This window comes from Lithobates pipiens, unplaced genomic scaffold, assembly GCF_037356315.1.
Source record: "Lithobates pipiens isolate NorthernLeopardFrog02 unplaced genomic scaffold, aLitPip1_a1.2 Scaffold_23, whole genome shotgun sequence".
Classification (NCBI taxonomy): domain Eukaryota; kingdom Metazoa; phylum Chordata; class Amphibia; order Anura; family Ranidae; genus Lithobates; species Lithobates pipiens.
Window position 1 is genome coordinate 50,800,152 of NW_027507785.1, and position 13,645 is coordinate 50,813,796.

At 47.4% G+C, this 13,645-nt stretch overlaps 1 protein-coding gene across 1 annotated transcript; it reads left to right on the top strand.

The window, feature by feature from the left end:
• The first annotated feature begins 3,880 nt into the window (after positions 1-3,880).
• On the top strand, positions 3,881-12,865 carry VHL (von Hippel-Lindau tumor suppressor). The gene is made up of 4 exons (XM_077451582.1): positions 3,881-4,152; positions 5,710-5,832; positions 6,912-7,089; positions 11,500-12,865. Exons 1-4 carry the CDS (start codon positions 3,957-3,959, stop codon positions 11,519-11,521), a joined length of 519 nt encoding a protein of 172 aa, XP_077307708.1. The 5' UTR covers positions 3,881-3,956; the 3' UTR covers positions 11,522-12,865.
• Positions 12,866-13,645: the final 780 nt, after the last annotated feature.

Consider the following 13,645-nt stretch of genomic DNA (forward strand, 5'->3'; position numbering starts at 1 on the left):
GTCAGAGATCCTCCCCCATCACATCAGAGGTCCTCCCGTCAGAGATTCCCCCCCATCACATCAGAGATCCTCCCGTCAGAGATTCCCCCCCATCACATCAGAGGTCCTCCCGTCAGAGATTCCCCCCCATCACATCAGAGGTCCTCCCATCAGAGATCCCCCCCCATCACATCAGAGGTCCTCCCGTCAGAGATCCTCCCCCATCACATCAGAGGTCCTCCCATCAGAGACCCCCCCCATCACATCAGAGGTCCTCCCGTCAGAGATCCTCCCCCCCATCACATCAGAGGTCCTCCCATCACATCAGAGGTCCTCCAGTCAGAGATCTCCCCCCCCCCCCATCACATCAGAGGTCCTCCCGTCAGAGATCCCCCCCCATCACATCAGAGGTCCTCCGGTCACATCGGAGATCCCCCCCATCACATCAGAGATCCCCCCATCACATCAGAGGTCCTCCCATCAGAGATCCCCCCCATCACATCAGAGGTCCTCCGGTCACATCGGAGATCCCCCCCATCACATCAGAGGTCCTCCTGTTAGAGATCCCCCCATCACATCAGAGATCCCCCCATCACATCCCATCACATCAGAGGTCCTCCCATCAGAGATTTCCCCCATCACATCAGAGATCCTCCCGTCAGAGATTCCCCCCCATCACATCAGAGGTCCTCCCATCAGAGATCCCCCCCCATCACATCAGAGGTCCTCCCGTCAGAGATCCTCCCCCATCACATCAGAGGTCCTCCCATCAGAGACCCCCCCCATCACATCAGAGGTCCTCCCGTCAGAGATCCTCCCCCCCATCACATCAGAGGTCCTCCCATCACATCAGAGGTCCTCCAGTCAGAGATCTCCCCCCCCCCCCATCACATCAGAGGTCCTCCCGTCAGAGATCCCCCCCCATCACATCAGAGGTCCTCCGGTCACATCGGAGATCCCCCCCATCACATCAGAGATCCCCCCATCACATCAGAGGTCCTCCCATCAGAGATCCCCCCCATCACATCAGAGGTCCTCCGGTCACATCGGAGATCCCCCCCATCACATCAGAGGTCCTCCTGTTAGAGATCCCCCCATCACATCAGAGATCCCCCCATCACATCCCATCACATCAGAGGTCCTCCCATCAGAGATTTCCCCCATCACATCAGAGATCCTCCCGTCAGAGATTCCCCCCCATCACATCAGAGGTCCTCCCGTCAGAGATTTCCCCCATCACATCAGAGAGCCTCCCGTCAGAAATTCCCCCATCACATCAGAGATCCTCCCGTCAGAGACCCCCATCACATCAGTGGTCCTCCTGTCATATCAGAGATCCCCCCCCCCCAACACATCAGAGGTCCTCCCATCAGAGATTCCCTCATCACGTCAAAGATTCAGTCACAGAATGCCTTGTATTTGGTGAATGGAGGAGGTGGAGAGTGAGCGCCCCTCCCCCCCCCCCCCATGAGAACTGTACTCCAGTGCAATCCCCTACCTCTCCGGTCCCACCTACCACTGCCTGTGCTTGATTATCTGCAGGGGAGAAGATGTCAGGGGGTCTAATAAATTAAGAGCACCGGTCGCCTGCCCAATGCTATCACATAGGGAGCTTGTTGGCCTCCTTATGATGGCAATAAAGCAAAAAAAAAAAAAAAAAAGCGAAAAAATAAAAAAAGTAAGAAATTGTAATGAAAGAAAAATAACTTTAAAAAAAAAAAAGCACCGCCATCACCCCGCCCATACACATGAATGCAAACGCGTGTGAGGAGTGTATGCACATGTAAGCACCAACCGCACCACGCATATAAGGTTTTACCACGAACGTCAGAGGAGAGCAATCATTTTAGAGACAAAATTCACAGTTAAAATTGAACTTCGGTCATTTTTTCATCTTTCCATCTAATAAATCTTCTGCCCTTGGTATTGTTGTTTTAACTGGATAGTAAAACATTTTTTTTCTGCCAGTAAATCCCTTATACAGCCCACTTCCTGTTTTTCTGGTCGTTAGCCTAGGCTTATGAAATCATGCACAGCTCCCTCTCTCACTCTTGTGAGTTTGCCAAGAAGCGAGAGAGTCATAAGAGGGCCAATGAGAGCTGCAGAGCCGGAGGCGTGCCTCGGCGTAAATCCAGGAAGTAAACAGGCAGCAGCTTCAGCTGTCCACAGTTAAAATGGCTGCAGCCAGACTCAGTGGAGGGAGATTTCTGCAGCATATTTGGCAAGTACAGAAATCACAGTATATATATAAAATAATATGCAAAGTGGTTGGAGGGAAGCTTCAGAATGGCAAAGATGTTTTTATTACAGATTATGTGAGCAGACTGCAGTTCCTCTTTAACTCTGAACAGATGACTTCGAAAGGCTTTGAAAGTGTCGCAATTGCGAATTTTGAGTACTGGATTTTTTTTTGTGGTTTCCATTTCCAGGTGCGCTTAATTTTATCCACTTGCTGATCATACAAGGCGGCTCTCCTGTGCAGGATCACGTACTTAGTGCGTGATCCTGCAGTTCACGTGCGCGCGCCGGCGACCCAATCACAGCGGGAGCCAATCAGCATGCCCGGCGGAATCGGCGTACGCCGGGACCCGCCGATCCTTTCGGGACACAGCCAGAATGAGACACTCTGCCTATGTAAACAAGGCAGATCAACGTTCTGTCAGTAGGGAAGGCATGGATCCTGTGTTCCTGCAAAGCAGGGACACAGATCTCTTGCCTTCCTCTAGTAAAGCACCTCCCCCCCCACCCACTGTAACTAAGCACAGGTTAGGCACACGGTTAACCCTTTGATCTTAACCCCTTCCCAGCCAGTGTCATTAGTACAGTGACAGTGCATATTTTTTAGAACTGATCACTGTATTCGTGTCACTGGTCCCCCAAATAGGGTCAAAAGGGTCAGTTAGTGTATAAATGTCAAACCGCAATGTCGCAGTCCCGCTATAAGTCGCTGATCGCCGCCATTACTAGTAAAAAAAATAATAATAAATGCCATAAATCTATCCCATAGTTTATAGACGTGATAACTTTTGCGCTAACCAATTAATATACACTTATTGGGATTTTTTTTTTTTTTTACCAAAAACAAGCAGCAGAATATATATATATATATTGGCCTAAATTCATGAAGATATGTGATTTTTTATATATTTTTTTATTATTATTTTTATAGCAAAAAGTAAAAAAAATTGTTTTTTTATTTTTTATTTTATTTTTTCAAAATTTACATTTTTTTTTGTTTATAGCGCAAAAAAATAAAAACCACAGAGGTGATCAAATACCACCAAAAGAAAGCTCTATTTGAGGGGAAAAAATAATTTGGGTACAGTGTCGCACGACTGTGCAATTGTCAGTTAAAGTAACGCAGTGCCATATCGCAAAAAATGGCCTGGTCAGGAAGGGGGTAAATCTTCCGGAGCTGAAGTGGCATGTTTGGGATCTGTTAACTTGGTTCTACTTATTTAAAAAAAAAAAATTCTACCCAAAAAAAAAAAAAGGTATTACGTTGTTCTTGTGTGTACTAACATTTATTTTAATGTATTCTTTACAAAAAAATGTACAAAACATTTTTGCATTTGATGAATATCTGTGTCATTAAAACAAATTGCACCTTTTGTTCTCCAGGGCCCCTGTTTTCTGAAAATATACAGTTCTTTAGGTAGTATAAATAATTTTCTAGCAAAAAAAGGCTGATTTTGCTGTATATGGAAAGAAAAATGATGAATCTGCGTGGTTAGACAAGTGGTTAAACAATCTGAGTGACACTTTAAGAGATTGCCCCGCCCACCTTCTGGCTGCTGGGGTTACTACAACTCCCAGAATTCCTCACACCAACCGAGGCGCGTGACGTTTAATTCCTGAGCGTGGAGCAGACGCAAAGCTTGGCTAGAGCGTGTGACGTCGGCGCGCTGCGTACGTGCAGCTTCCGGTTGCTATGGTGATGCGCTTCTCCGGCCTAGTAAGAGCTGCGAAGCCTCGGAATGCCGCAAGAGATCTCCCCGCCGCCTTCCACCCTTCGTACGCTCCGCTCTATCAACAGCCGGGAGCTCATCCAGGTGGTGTTCTGTAACCGGAGCCCCCGCTTGGTGCAGCCGATATGGATGAACTTCAAGGGGGAGCCGCAGCCCTACCCGTCCATCCCACCCGGGACAGGACGGAAGATGAACACCTACCGGGGTAGGAGGGGCAAGGGGTTCTGGTCTTGTACCCCTGGGGAAAGGGGGGTTCTGGTCTTGTACCCCTGGGGAAAGGGGGGGTCTGGTCTTGTACCCCTGGGGAAAGGGGGGGGGGGGTCTGGTCTTGTACCCCTGGGGGAAGGGGGGGGTTTGGTCTTGTACCCCTGGGGGGAAGAGTGGGGGGGGGTCTGGTCTTGTACCCCAGGGGGGGAAGAGGGAGGGGGGTCTGGTCTTGTACCCCCTGGGGGGGGGGGGGTGGGAAGGTGGGTTCTGGTCTTGTACCCCTGGGCGGAAGAGGGCGGGGGCTGGTCTTGTATGCCTGTGGGGGAAGAGGGGGGGAATCTGGTCCTGTACCCCTGGGTGTAAGAGGGGGGAGGGCTGGTCTTGTATGCCTGTGGGGGAAGAGGGGGGGGGAATCTGGTCCTGTACCCCTGGGTGTAAGAGGGGGGAGGGCTGGTCTTGTATGCCTGTGGGGGAAGAGGGGGGGGGAATCTGGTCCTGTACCCCTGGGTGTAAGAGGGGGGAGGGCTGGTCTTGTATGCCTGTGGGGGAAGAGGGGGGGGGGGATCTGGTCCTGTACCCCTGGGTGGAAGAGGGGGGGGCTGGTCTTGTACGCCTGTGGGGGAAGAGGGGGGGGAATCTGGTCCTGTACCCCTGTGGGGAGGGGTCTGGTTTGTACCCCTAGGGGGAGTGGGGTGATTAGGTTTTCTACCCCAAGTGGGGTATGTCTGCTCTCATGACCCCAGGTGGAGGGTAAGAGGGGGAGGGGGGATTTCTAGGGCTTAGATTACTATAATAAAGTATATCTCCAACCAAAATCGTATTTCTCATTGGGCTGAAGTCGGGAAGGATTGGACCTGTTTGTTTTTGTTTTCATTGCTATTTCAGGAGATTCGCCTTCTCTAATTTCCCAGTGACCAGAGATGGCAAATCTGATACTGGAGTTGTCACCAGAACAGGAAGTCAGGGAAAATCTCCCAGTGGGGATGTCTGTTCTGGTGACAACGGTCTTAAAGTGATTGTAAAGGATCTTTTTATTTAATAACAAACACGTTCTACTTCCCCGCACTGTGTAATTGCTTCGCACAGAGCAGCACCAATCCCATTGGTGGTGTGTCCATACAGGCGCCCAACCCCTTTTCGGGCACAGGGCGCCTGAATTACAAAGCCACCTCCTATTGTGGCACACCTGCTGACTCGCCCTCCTGAGCATCCTGAAGCCACTGCCCTGCTGCCACCTGCAGAGTGACTCGCCACAGATCGATTTTCAGAGACGTGATTGAGACTGCTGCCAGTGTGAGCCTAAAATGGGAATTTGTCTCTCTTTGGAGAGATCTCCTCTCACTTCCTGTTGTGTGTCTGGAACAGGAAGTTAGGGGAAATCTCCTTACTGGGACACATGCAGCAAAAATAAATATTAGGGCGCTATAGCAGAGTTGGCAGGGATGCTGGACGCTCTCCTGCATGGAGTATGTACCCGTCATTAGAATACACATCGGTCATCAGACGCGACTCTTCAGCTCAGTGATCCCTCTTTTCTTCTCCCTCTGTCTTGTAGATCATATCTGGTTGTTCCGTGAAGCGGAGACTGATGTGGCAATGCTGGTAAACGAGCAGGAAATGTACATTCCGACCCCCTATGTGAACGGACCGCCGCCGGCTGTGAACATCTATCTGCCAGGTAACTGAACACGTGTCATTCTACATACAACACTGCATGTGATTTATTTTATTTTTTTTCCCCCATCCCAGGCCAGCAATATGCGGCAGAGCATGATCCTTGCTCTCTCTGTATGGAAGCAGTGGTCTCTCTGCAGTGCTCTAACACACCTCTTGTAAATTAGAGCTAGAGCTGCCAGTCGGCACGTTCCACGATTGCAGAGTTCTATTTTAGTAACTCCCAAGTTCTCCTCCACACTGCAAAGGTTAAATGCTGACATAAGGGAAGAAGAATAACCAGTAATACCTCATTTTGTGCCCCTGCGGGCTTCCTTCATGCTGTGTAACCGGTACCTGAAACTGCTTTCTTTGCTGCCCCTCTAGTCTCAGGTTATCTGATGTCATCACATACAATGCAGGACAACTGGCCCTAGATTGTATGTATGGAGAGCGAGGAGAACAGAAAAGAGTGGACCACTAGACCAGTGGTCTCCAAACTGTGGCACAGGGGCTGGATGCGGCCCTTGCCTTTATCCAGTCCCCTGTGGCATATTCCTCCCATTGATATGAGACATCATTTTCTCCCAGTGGTACCAAGAAGGGGGCACTGTTCCTTGGCCAGTGGTGCCATGAAGGGGGCACTGTTCCATGGCCAGTGGTGCCATGAAGGGGGCACTGTTCCATGGCCAGTGGTGCCATGAAGGGGGCACTGTTCCATGGCCAGTGGTGCCATGAAGGGGGCACTGTTCCTCGGCCAGTGGTGCCATGAAGGGGGCACTGTTCCTCGGCCAGTGGTGCCATGAAGGGGGCACTGTTCCTCGGCCAGTGGTGCCATGAAGGGGGCACTGTTCCTCGGCCAGTGGTGCCATGAAGGGGGCACTGTTCCTCGGCCAGTGGTGCCATGAAGGGGGCACTGTTCCTCGGCCAGTGGTGCCATGAAGGGGGCACCGTTCCTCCCAGACACCTCAAAGTTACAGCAGTCGCTGTGTAAACACTTTTGCACAGGACACAACAGAGTAAAACGCACATCTCCATCCACATTGTCAACTTTAGGCATTCCTGGAATTATTATATTGTTTTTTTTTTTTTCCCCCAATTCAGTTTTTACCCTGAAAGAGTGCTGCCTCCAGATGATCCGAAGTCTAGTGAAACCTCAAGACTACAGGAAGCTGGATATCGTGACGTCCCTCTACGACGACTTGGAAAACCGTCCAAGTTTGGGAAGGGACTTACGGCGACTAGCGTTTACTTTCTGGGAGCAAACCGAGCTAGAAAACGCGTGAGTTGTCTCCTGGAATGGGAATACAGTAAAGGCATAGAGGGCTCCTGAACCGCGGAGATGGTCGGACATTGTGGTGCCAATATCCCTGATACAGAACATTTGGGGAAGATTGGTGCCCTCTGAAATGTGGTGGTTCTGGGACCACTGAGGAATCCGCTGATCTCACACTGGCATTTATAGACTTGGCACATTCCTGCTCTTCCATAGTCTTCCTGTATCATCTGCTTGCCAGTAGCCAATGGCGGCACTGGATTCTTAACTAGAGCCAAATAGCTGAAGCAGTTATATTTAAAGCAGAACTCCAGTTTAAATCCCCCCCTCCCTTTAAAAAAAAAAAATTCCCACCTTGTTTTTCCAAGGGGCTGGCTGGTCTGGTGACATCACAAACCCTTTGTAATCTCCAGTGGCAGAGCGGAGTTCTTACTGCTGCACTACACATCCCCCTCCATTAGATGTGGTGATACTGAGCCTAGGCCAACCTGACAACACTTCCCTGGGGGGGGGGGGGGGGGGGGGGGCGCGTGTCCATGACAGCCCAGGCTCATAGGAAGTGGGCTGTCAGGCAGCCCAGAGCCATCTAGTGGCAGAAAAAGCACACCAAATTGAAGATTTTTATTTTATTTTTACTGCTGGGCATTTTTTACTTAAACTGGTGTCCTGTTTTAACTGAGGTTATGGGGAGAAAACATGTGTATATTTTTTTTATTTTATTTTATAACGGGGGGACTTTACTAAAACGAAAGCAGCTGTACCCAGTAACCAACTTGCTTCAGCGTGATCAGTTACCCTACGTTCACACCTCTGTGAGAGGTTGCCAATTGGGGAACCGATGCAAATCTCACATTCACCCGTACTAAAAACCCACTCCTCTGCGGAAATGCACGAGCCGCCATTCATTCTGAATGGCACCCCAGGCATGTAAAATCACAGTTTGAGTGTGGGCCCTTCACCCTTTTAAGCAAGTTTCCTCCACTCCACCCCTCCTCCCAGCCTGTACATGTAATCTGTTTTTAGAAATCAATAAGGGCCCCTTGCACGTCTTCCCATCCCCCCCCCCCCCCACACGTAATTTGCCTTGGTAAATGACGCACACACTACCCGCTGTGGCTCCTGGGATGTGGCCGTCACATATCCCAGTAAGCATAGCCTTTCATTCAGGGGGGGGGGGGGGGGGTGCGCCTATCTGTGCGACATCAGGAGGCCTACCCGCTGAACCGAGAAAAGCCAAGGGGCCTTCCCATGATGTCAATAAGCATATGGCGGCACGGGACAGAGTGGTGGCAGGGCATGAGAGGATCGCAGAGGGACTAAGCTGGATGGGTGAGTATCTGAGATCTGCTGATAACCACCTCCCGGTAAGCGGGGGTAATCTAAAAATATTTTTTTAAAACATTGGGAATGAAAGCTACAAGCTAATTGGTTACTATGCACAGATGCTGCAGAGTCTTCATAAATACTCCTAAATATAATTTTTTTCTGTTTTAATGTTTGTACTTACATCTTTTTATTGCGTTTGTGAAGTTTTGCGGTTTGTGTTCTACATAAAACGTGACATTTATCATTTGAAGTGCACCTGCGCCCAGGCTGTGAACATTAAGGCTCGGTTCACACTGCCGTGACTTGGGATCCGACCTGTGAGACCCCAATTCGCATGACGTGTGAAATGCCATGTTAGTCAATGAGAGCAGTTTTAGCACTACTGAAGTCACTCCGACTTTAGAAAAGGTTCCTGAACTACTTCAATCTTCCCATGCTGCCAGTAAAGCATGTTTATACAGCCCTGGAGGGAGTATCCATCATATAGCTTTTTAAGGGCAAGCACTCATTGGTCAATGCAGCCATATGACCATGCTGACCAGTGGGAAGAGCATCTGAGGCACCACCTTTTGGCAAGTTGTGCCAGAAGAAATTTGTGTTTTTCTCTGGTCAGCGCAGTCACATGGGAGGGTTGTTGTGAAATATATTAATGACGGTGCTTATCTGATTAGCAGACTGTTTGTTTTAAAGTGTTTTATAAACCCAAAATCAGTTTTTCGGTGTGCTTTGGATCATCTCTCCTTGTATACAATTTTCTCTTGGTAAATTCTGTAGCAAAGTTTCTTATCTGGGGATCCAGCCAGTAAGAGCAGTTTCTTCTGCTGACTGACAACGCTAAGCTATTGTCTCACAATTAGCAGTCCTGTTGTCAGCGTGCCGCAGGAAGTGACAGCTGCTGTTTCCCAATATGACATGCAGGTCTCTGAACTCACTCTCGCTGTGTGCGTTTGGTCACCTGCACCCGCATGTTGTATTGGGACACAGCAGCTCTGTTCCTGAAGCCGCGTGTCACAATAGACTTTCTATGGACAGCCAGCACCAACACCTGTGCATCCCTGTGTCGGGAAGCACAGACCTGCACAAATCACGCAGTCCAGCCTTACAGTGGTGGTGATGGGGGGTAGGATGAGGGGCGAGCTGTTGACCACACTAGCTCAGCATCCACATCACCAATCAAAATGGAACAAAGTGACAAATTGTCCCCGGGGGGTGCTGGAACAACTAAAGAAGATGAATAATGTGAAATTTGAAAAACAAAAACATATTGAAAGATTGATTTTGGGATTTTTGCATCCATGAAATACTAACTTTTTAAAGAGGAAGTAAACCCTGATGAGTTTACTTCCTCTTTCATTCCCTGCAAAGGTAAAGCATAATGGACTACTGTGCATCGCATAGTAGTCCATTATGTGTCACTTACCTGACACAGGAGCAAGCGAAGTCACCACTGTCCCCTGTAGTCTGGCGCATCAATCTTCTAGGTGGGTCTCACCTCTCCGCCACTGTCATTTGGCGAAGCCGTGATGACGTCACTCCAGCGCATGCGCACGGGAGCCGCCACGCACGACATATCGCCGTTGACGGCGGCGCGCCCAGTGCGCCTGTATGCCGCTGTCTACGGCGGTGCCTGTCTTTCGGAAAATAACTCCTAAACCGTGTAGGTTTAGGAGATATTTCTTGGACCTACAGGTAAGCCTTAATCTAGGCTTACCTGTAGGTCAAAGTGTGTTGTAAGGGTTTACAACCACTTTAATAAAATAATTATTATAATACATATTATATGACATTCTAACTATAAGGATACTGTATATCCTTTTTTTTGGGGGGGGGGGGCGGGGGGGGATATGTATATATAAATATAATGTGTGTGTGTGTGTGTCTCATGTAAGCAAAAAAAAGAGCATTTTAACCTAGCATCATATGGCGATTTTCATGATTATTTTTTTTTCCCCAATTTTTAGCACCCAAAAATAGTTTTATAATAATTTAGAACATATTTTTGGAGTCATTTTCAAAGTTTTTCATGTGACTGTGGGTTTATTCGATTTTTCTTTAATGTCAGCCTCTATGTCAAACACTGTAGTCCCTACCTTTGCTGAACAACTGCTGTTGTAAAACCAGTTACATAACTAGTCACGTAGGCACTGTATAGTTTCAATGCACGTGTACATCACTACTGAACAGAACACATTGGGGCTGATTTACTAACACTGCAGAATACAAAATCTGGTGTAGCTGTGCATGGTAGCCAATCGGCTTCTAACTTTGCATTGTTCAATTTAAGCTTTGGCAAAAAAAAAAAACACCTGGAGGCTGATTGGTTTCTATGCAGAGCTGCGCCAGATTTTGTTTTAATAAATCGACCCCAAAGTGTCTCTATAGCTAGAAATTTATTTTTTCAGCTTTGGTTGAAGTGGTGGGAGGTTGGAATCCCTGTCCAGTTTCTAATGCTGTCGTCATTCCCCCCCCCATTGGGAAGGTTGATCCTCTCTCCTTGTCCTGGTGTCCATTGTTGCCAGGAGGGGAAGCCCACATTTTGAAGTATCACCAATATGGGTGTAGAGAGGAAATATTCCAGTGGGGACATTTGTTTTGCTAAGAGCTGTTTAAAGCGGACCTTCCATTCAAGTAGGCGGTCTTCTTACCTGTCACCCCCCCCCCATAATAGCTGTAAATAACACTTAAACAATAAAGATTTTACAAGAAGTAAAATAAAAATAATTGACCCTGCCTTCTAGATGATTCGGGTGATGTCAGTGCCCCTCACTGTTGCCTCATGGCCACTTGAAATGCAGCAAGAATGAACTCCTTCAATGGGTTGGGATGCTTTCTCATGGCAGTTCAAGTACCCAGGAGGCAGTGGTAAGGCACTGTGACATCACCTGTGCCTCCTAGAAGTCAGGCTGAGGGTAGTATTTTTTGTTTTGTTTTTTGTGTTATTGGTTTTACTGCTAATTGATTGGGCGGTGGGGAGCTGGTCTTGCAGGCAAGTGTAAAAAGTAAAAAATAATATATATCTCACAAAAGTGAGTACACCTTGCACATTTTTGTAAATATTTTATTATATCTTTTCATGTGACAACACTGAAGAAATTACGACATCTGGATATGACGCTGAGCATGTGCACGCAACTTCTTTGGTCGACCATGATGAGGCCTGTTCTGACTGGAACCTGTCCTGTTAAACTGCTGTATGGTCCTGGCCAATATCTTCTTATAGTCTAGGCCATCTTTGTAGAGCAACAATTCTTTTTTTCAGATCGTCGGAGAGTTCTTTGCCATGAGGGGCCATTTTGAACTTCAAGTGACCAGTTTGAGAGAGTGAGAGCGATAACACCAAATTTAACACACCTGCTCCCCATTCACACCTGCGACCTTTTAACACTAATGAGTCACATGACACCAGGGAGGGAAAATAGCTAATTGGGAACAATTTGGACATTATTACTTAGGGGTGTACTCGCATTTGTTACCAGCGGTTTAGACATTAATGGCTGTGTGTTGAGTTATTTTGAGGGGACAGCAAATTGACACTGTTATACAAGCTGTACACTCACTACTTTACATTGTAGTAAAGTGTCATTTCTTCAGTGTTGTCACATGAAAAGATAGAAGAAAATATTTTAAAATGGGAGGGGTGTATTCACCAATGTGTGTACACACACACACACACACACACACACTTGCAAGACAAAGCCATAATGAGCGAGTATGCATAGATAGCATACTCACCTGAGATCGAAGCCCTCACTGTGGTGCCATACACCGCTCTGGGGGTTACTTTCGGGCATTTTGGTCCCGGAGCTGTGATTGACCGTAGCTGTGTTGATGTCACTCCCGCGCATGTGCGCGGTAACGGTACACTCACTGAAGCAGGGGCACATAAATGCAATTGCTTCAGTTTGTGTCAGTGCACATGTGCCAATGACGTCGGCACATGCAAATACAGGGGATATCTTCTACACCGTGCGGGTTTAGGAGATAACCTGGGTAGCTACAGGTAAGCCTTGTTATAGGCTTACCTGTAGCACAAAGTGGTCTGTAAGGGTTTACAACCACTTTTAAGTTACACTTAAAATATTAATATTTTATACAGAAACAGAACTCTGGGGCCTTTCTAGTGGCCCTAGAGGACACTGCATGGCCCCTTATCACCACCTACCCAACATTTTAGCTTTTTGTTGTTTTTAGCAGAATTCGGTTTTAAACTTCCCTTGTATCACTGCCAGGTAGTGTGACATGTAGAAACTTCCAGGTATAATTCTTATGTGTTGACGCGTTATTTGTGTGAGCCATGTCATGTTTTATTATACATGTATATCCTTTTGTCATAGTTGAAGTTCTTTATTGCAGGTTTAAATAGAATGGTTCTCCGATGTCTGGACTTTACCAATCTGTATACAACATGGAAACCAATAAAAAAAAAAATAAAATACTCGATTTCCTGTGTCTTAAAGGGGTTGTAAAGGTGTGTTTTTTTTTTTTTTTTTTTTTTTTAATGCATCCTATGGATTAAGGTAAAAAAAACACCTGTCAGTGACTGCTCCCCCTCCCCCCATTTTACTTACCTGAATCCTCAGACACGCCGTCTCTGTCCTAGGGGGTTCTCGGCTGTTTATTGGATAGATTAATGGCAGCGCAGCCATTGGCTCCCGCTGCTCTCAATCAAATCCAATGACGTGCCGAGTCCTGCATCGGATGCTGGGCTCGGGCGAGCACCCGCAAGGTAACCCCCCTCGGAGAGCTCTTCTCCTAGGGGGTTATCTGATGCGTGGAGGAGCCAAGAGAGCCGCTGAAGGACCCCAGAATACGAGGTTTGGGCCACTCTGTGCAAAAGGAGTTGCATAGTGGAGGTAAGTATGATATGTTTGTTATTTGAAAAAAAACTAAAAAATAAAATAAAATGTTAAAGTGGTGGGAAGGGAGAAGAGACGATAACTGTCTTGTGTTAAAGGGACATCTACACTGATAATTAGGGCTTTATCAGCGCACACCAGTGAAGGAGAAAAATTACCTGTTTGCAAAATTTTATACCCACCTAAAAAATTTTCAGTCCTTTTTTTGTTTTAGTAAAAAAAAATAAAAAACAACCCAGTGGTGATTAAATGAGACCAAAAGAAAGCTCTATTTATGTGAAAATAATGATAAAAATGTAGTGTGGGTACAGTGTTGCATGACCACGCAATTGTCATTCAAAGTGTGACGGCTCTGAAAGCTGAAAATTGGCCGGCGCAGG

What these genes read in the sequence shown, in the direction of transcription:
- VHL (XM_077451582.1), top strand. Translation starts at nt 3,957, where the DNA reads ATGCCGCAAGAGATCTCCCCGCCGCCTTCCACCCTTCGTACGCTCCGC. An exon ending in GAAGATGAACACCTACCGGG is followed by an intron (nt 4,153 to 5,709) that starts GTAGGAGGGGCA and finishes TCTGTCTTGTAG; the next exon opens with ATCATATCTGGTTGTTCCGT. An exon ending in CAAACCGAGCTAGAAAACGC is followed by an intron (nt 7,090 to 11,499) that starts GTGAGTTGTCTC and finishes ACAACACTGAAG; the next exon opens with AAATTACGACATCTGGATAT.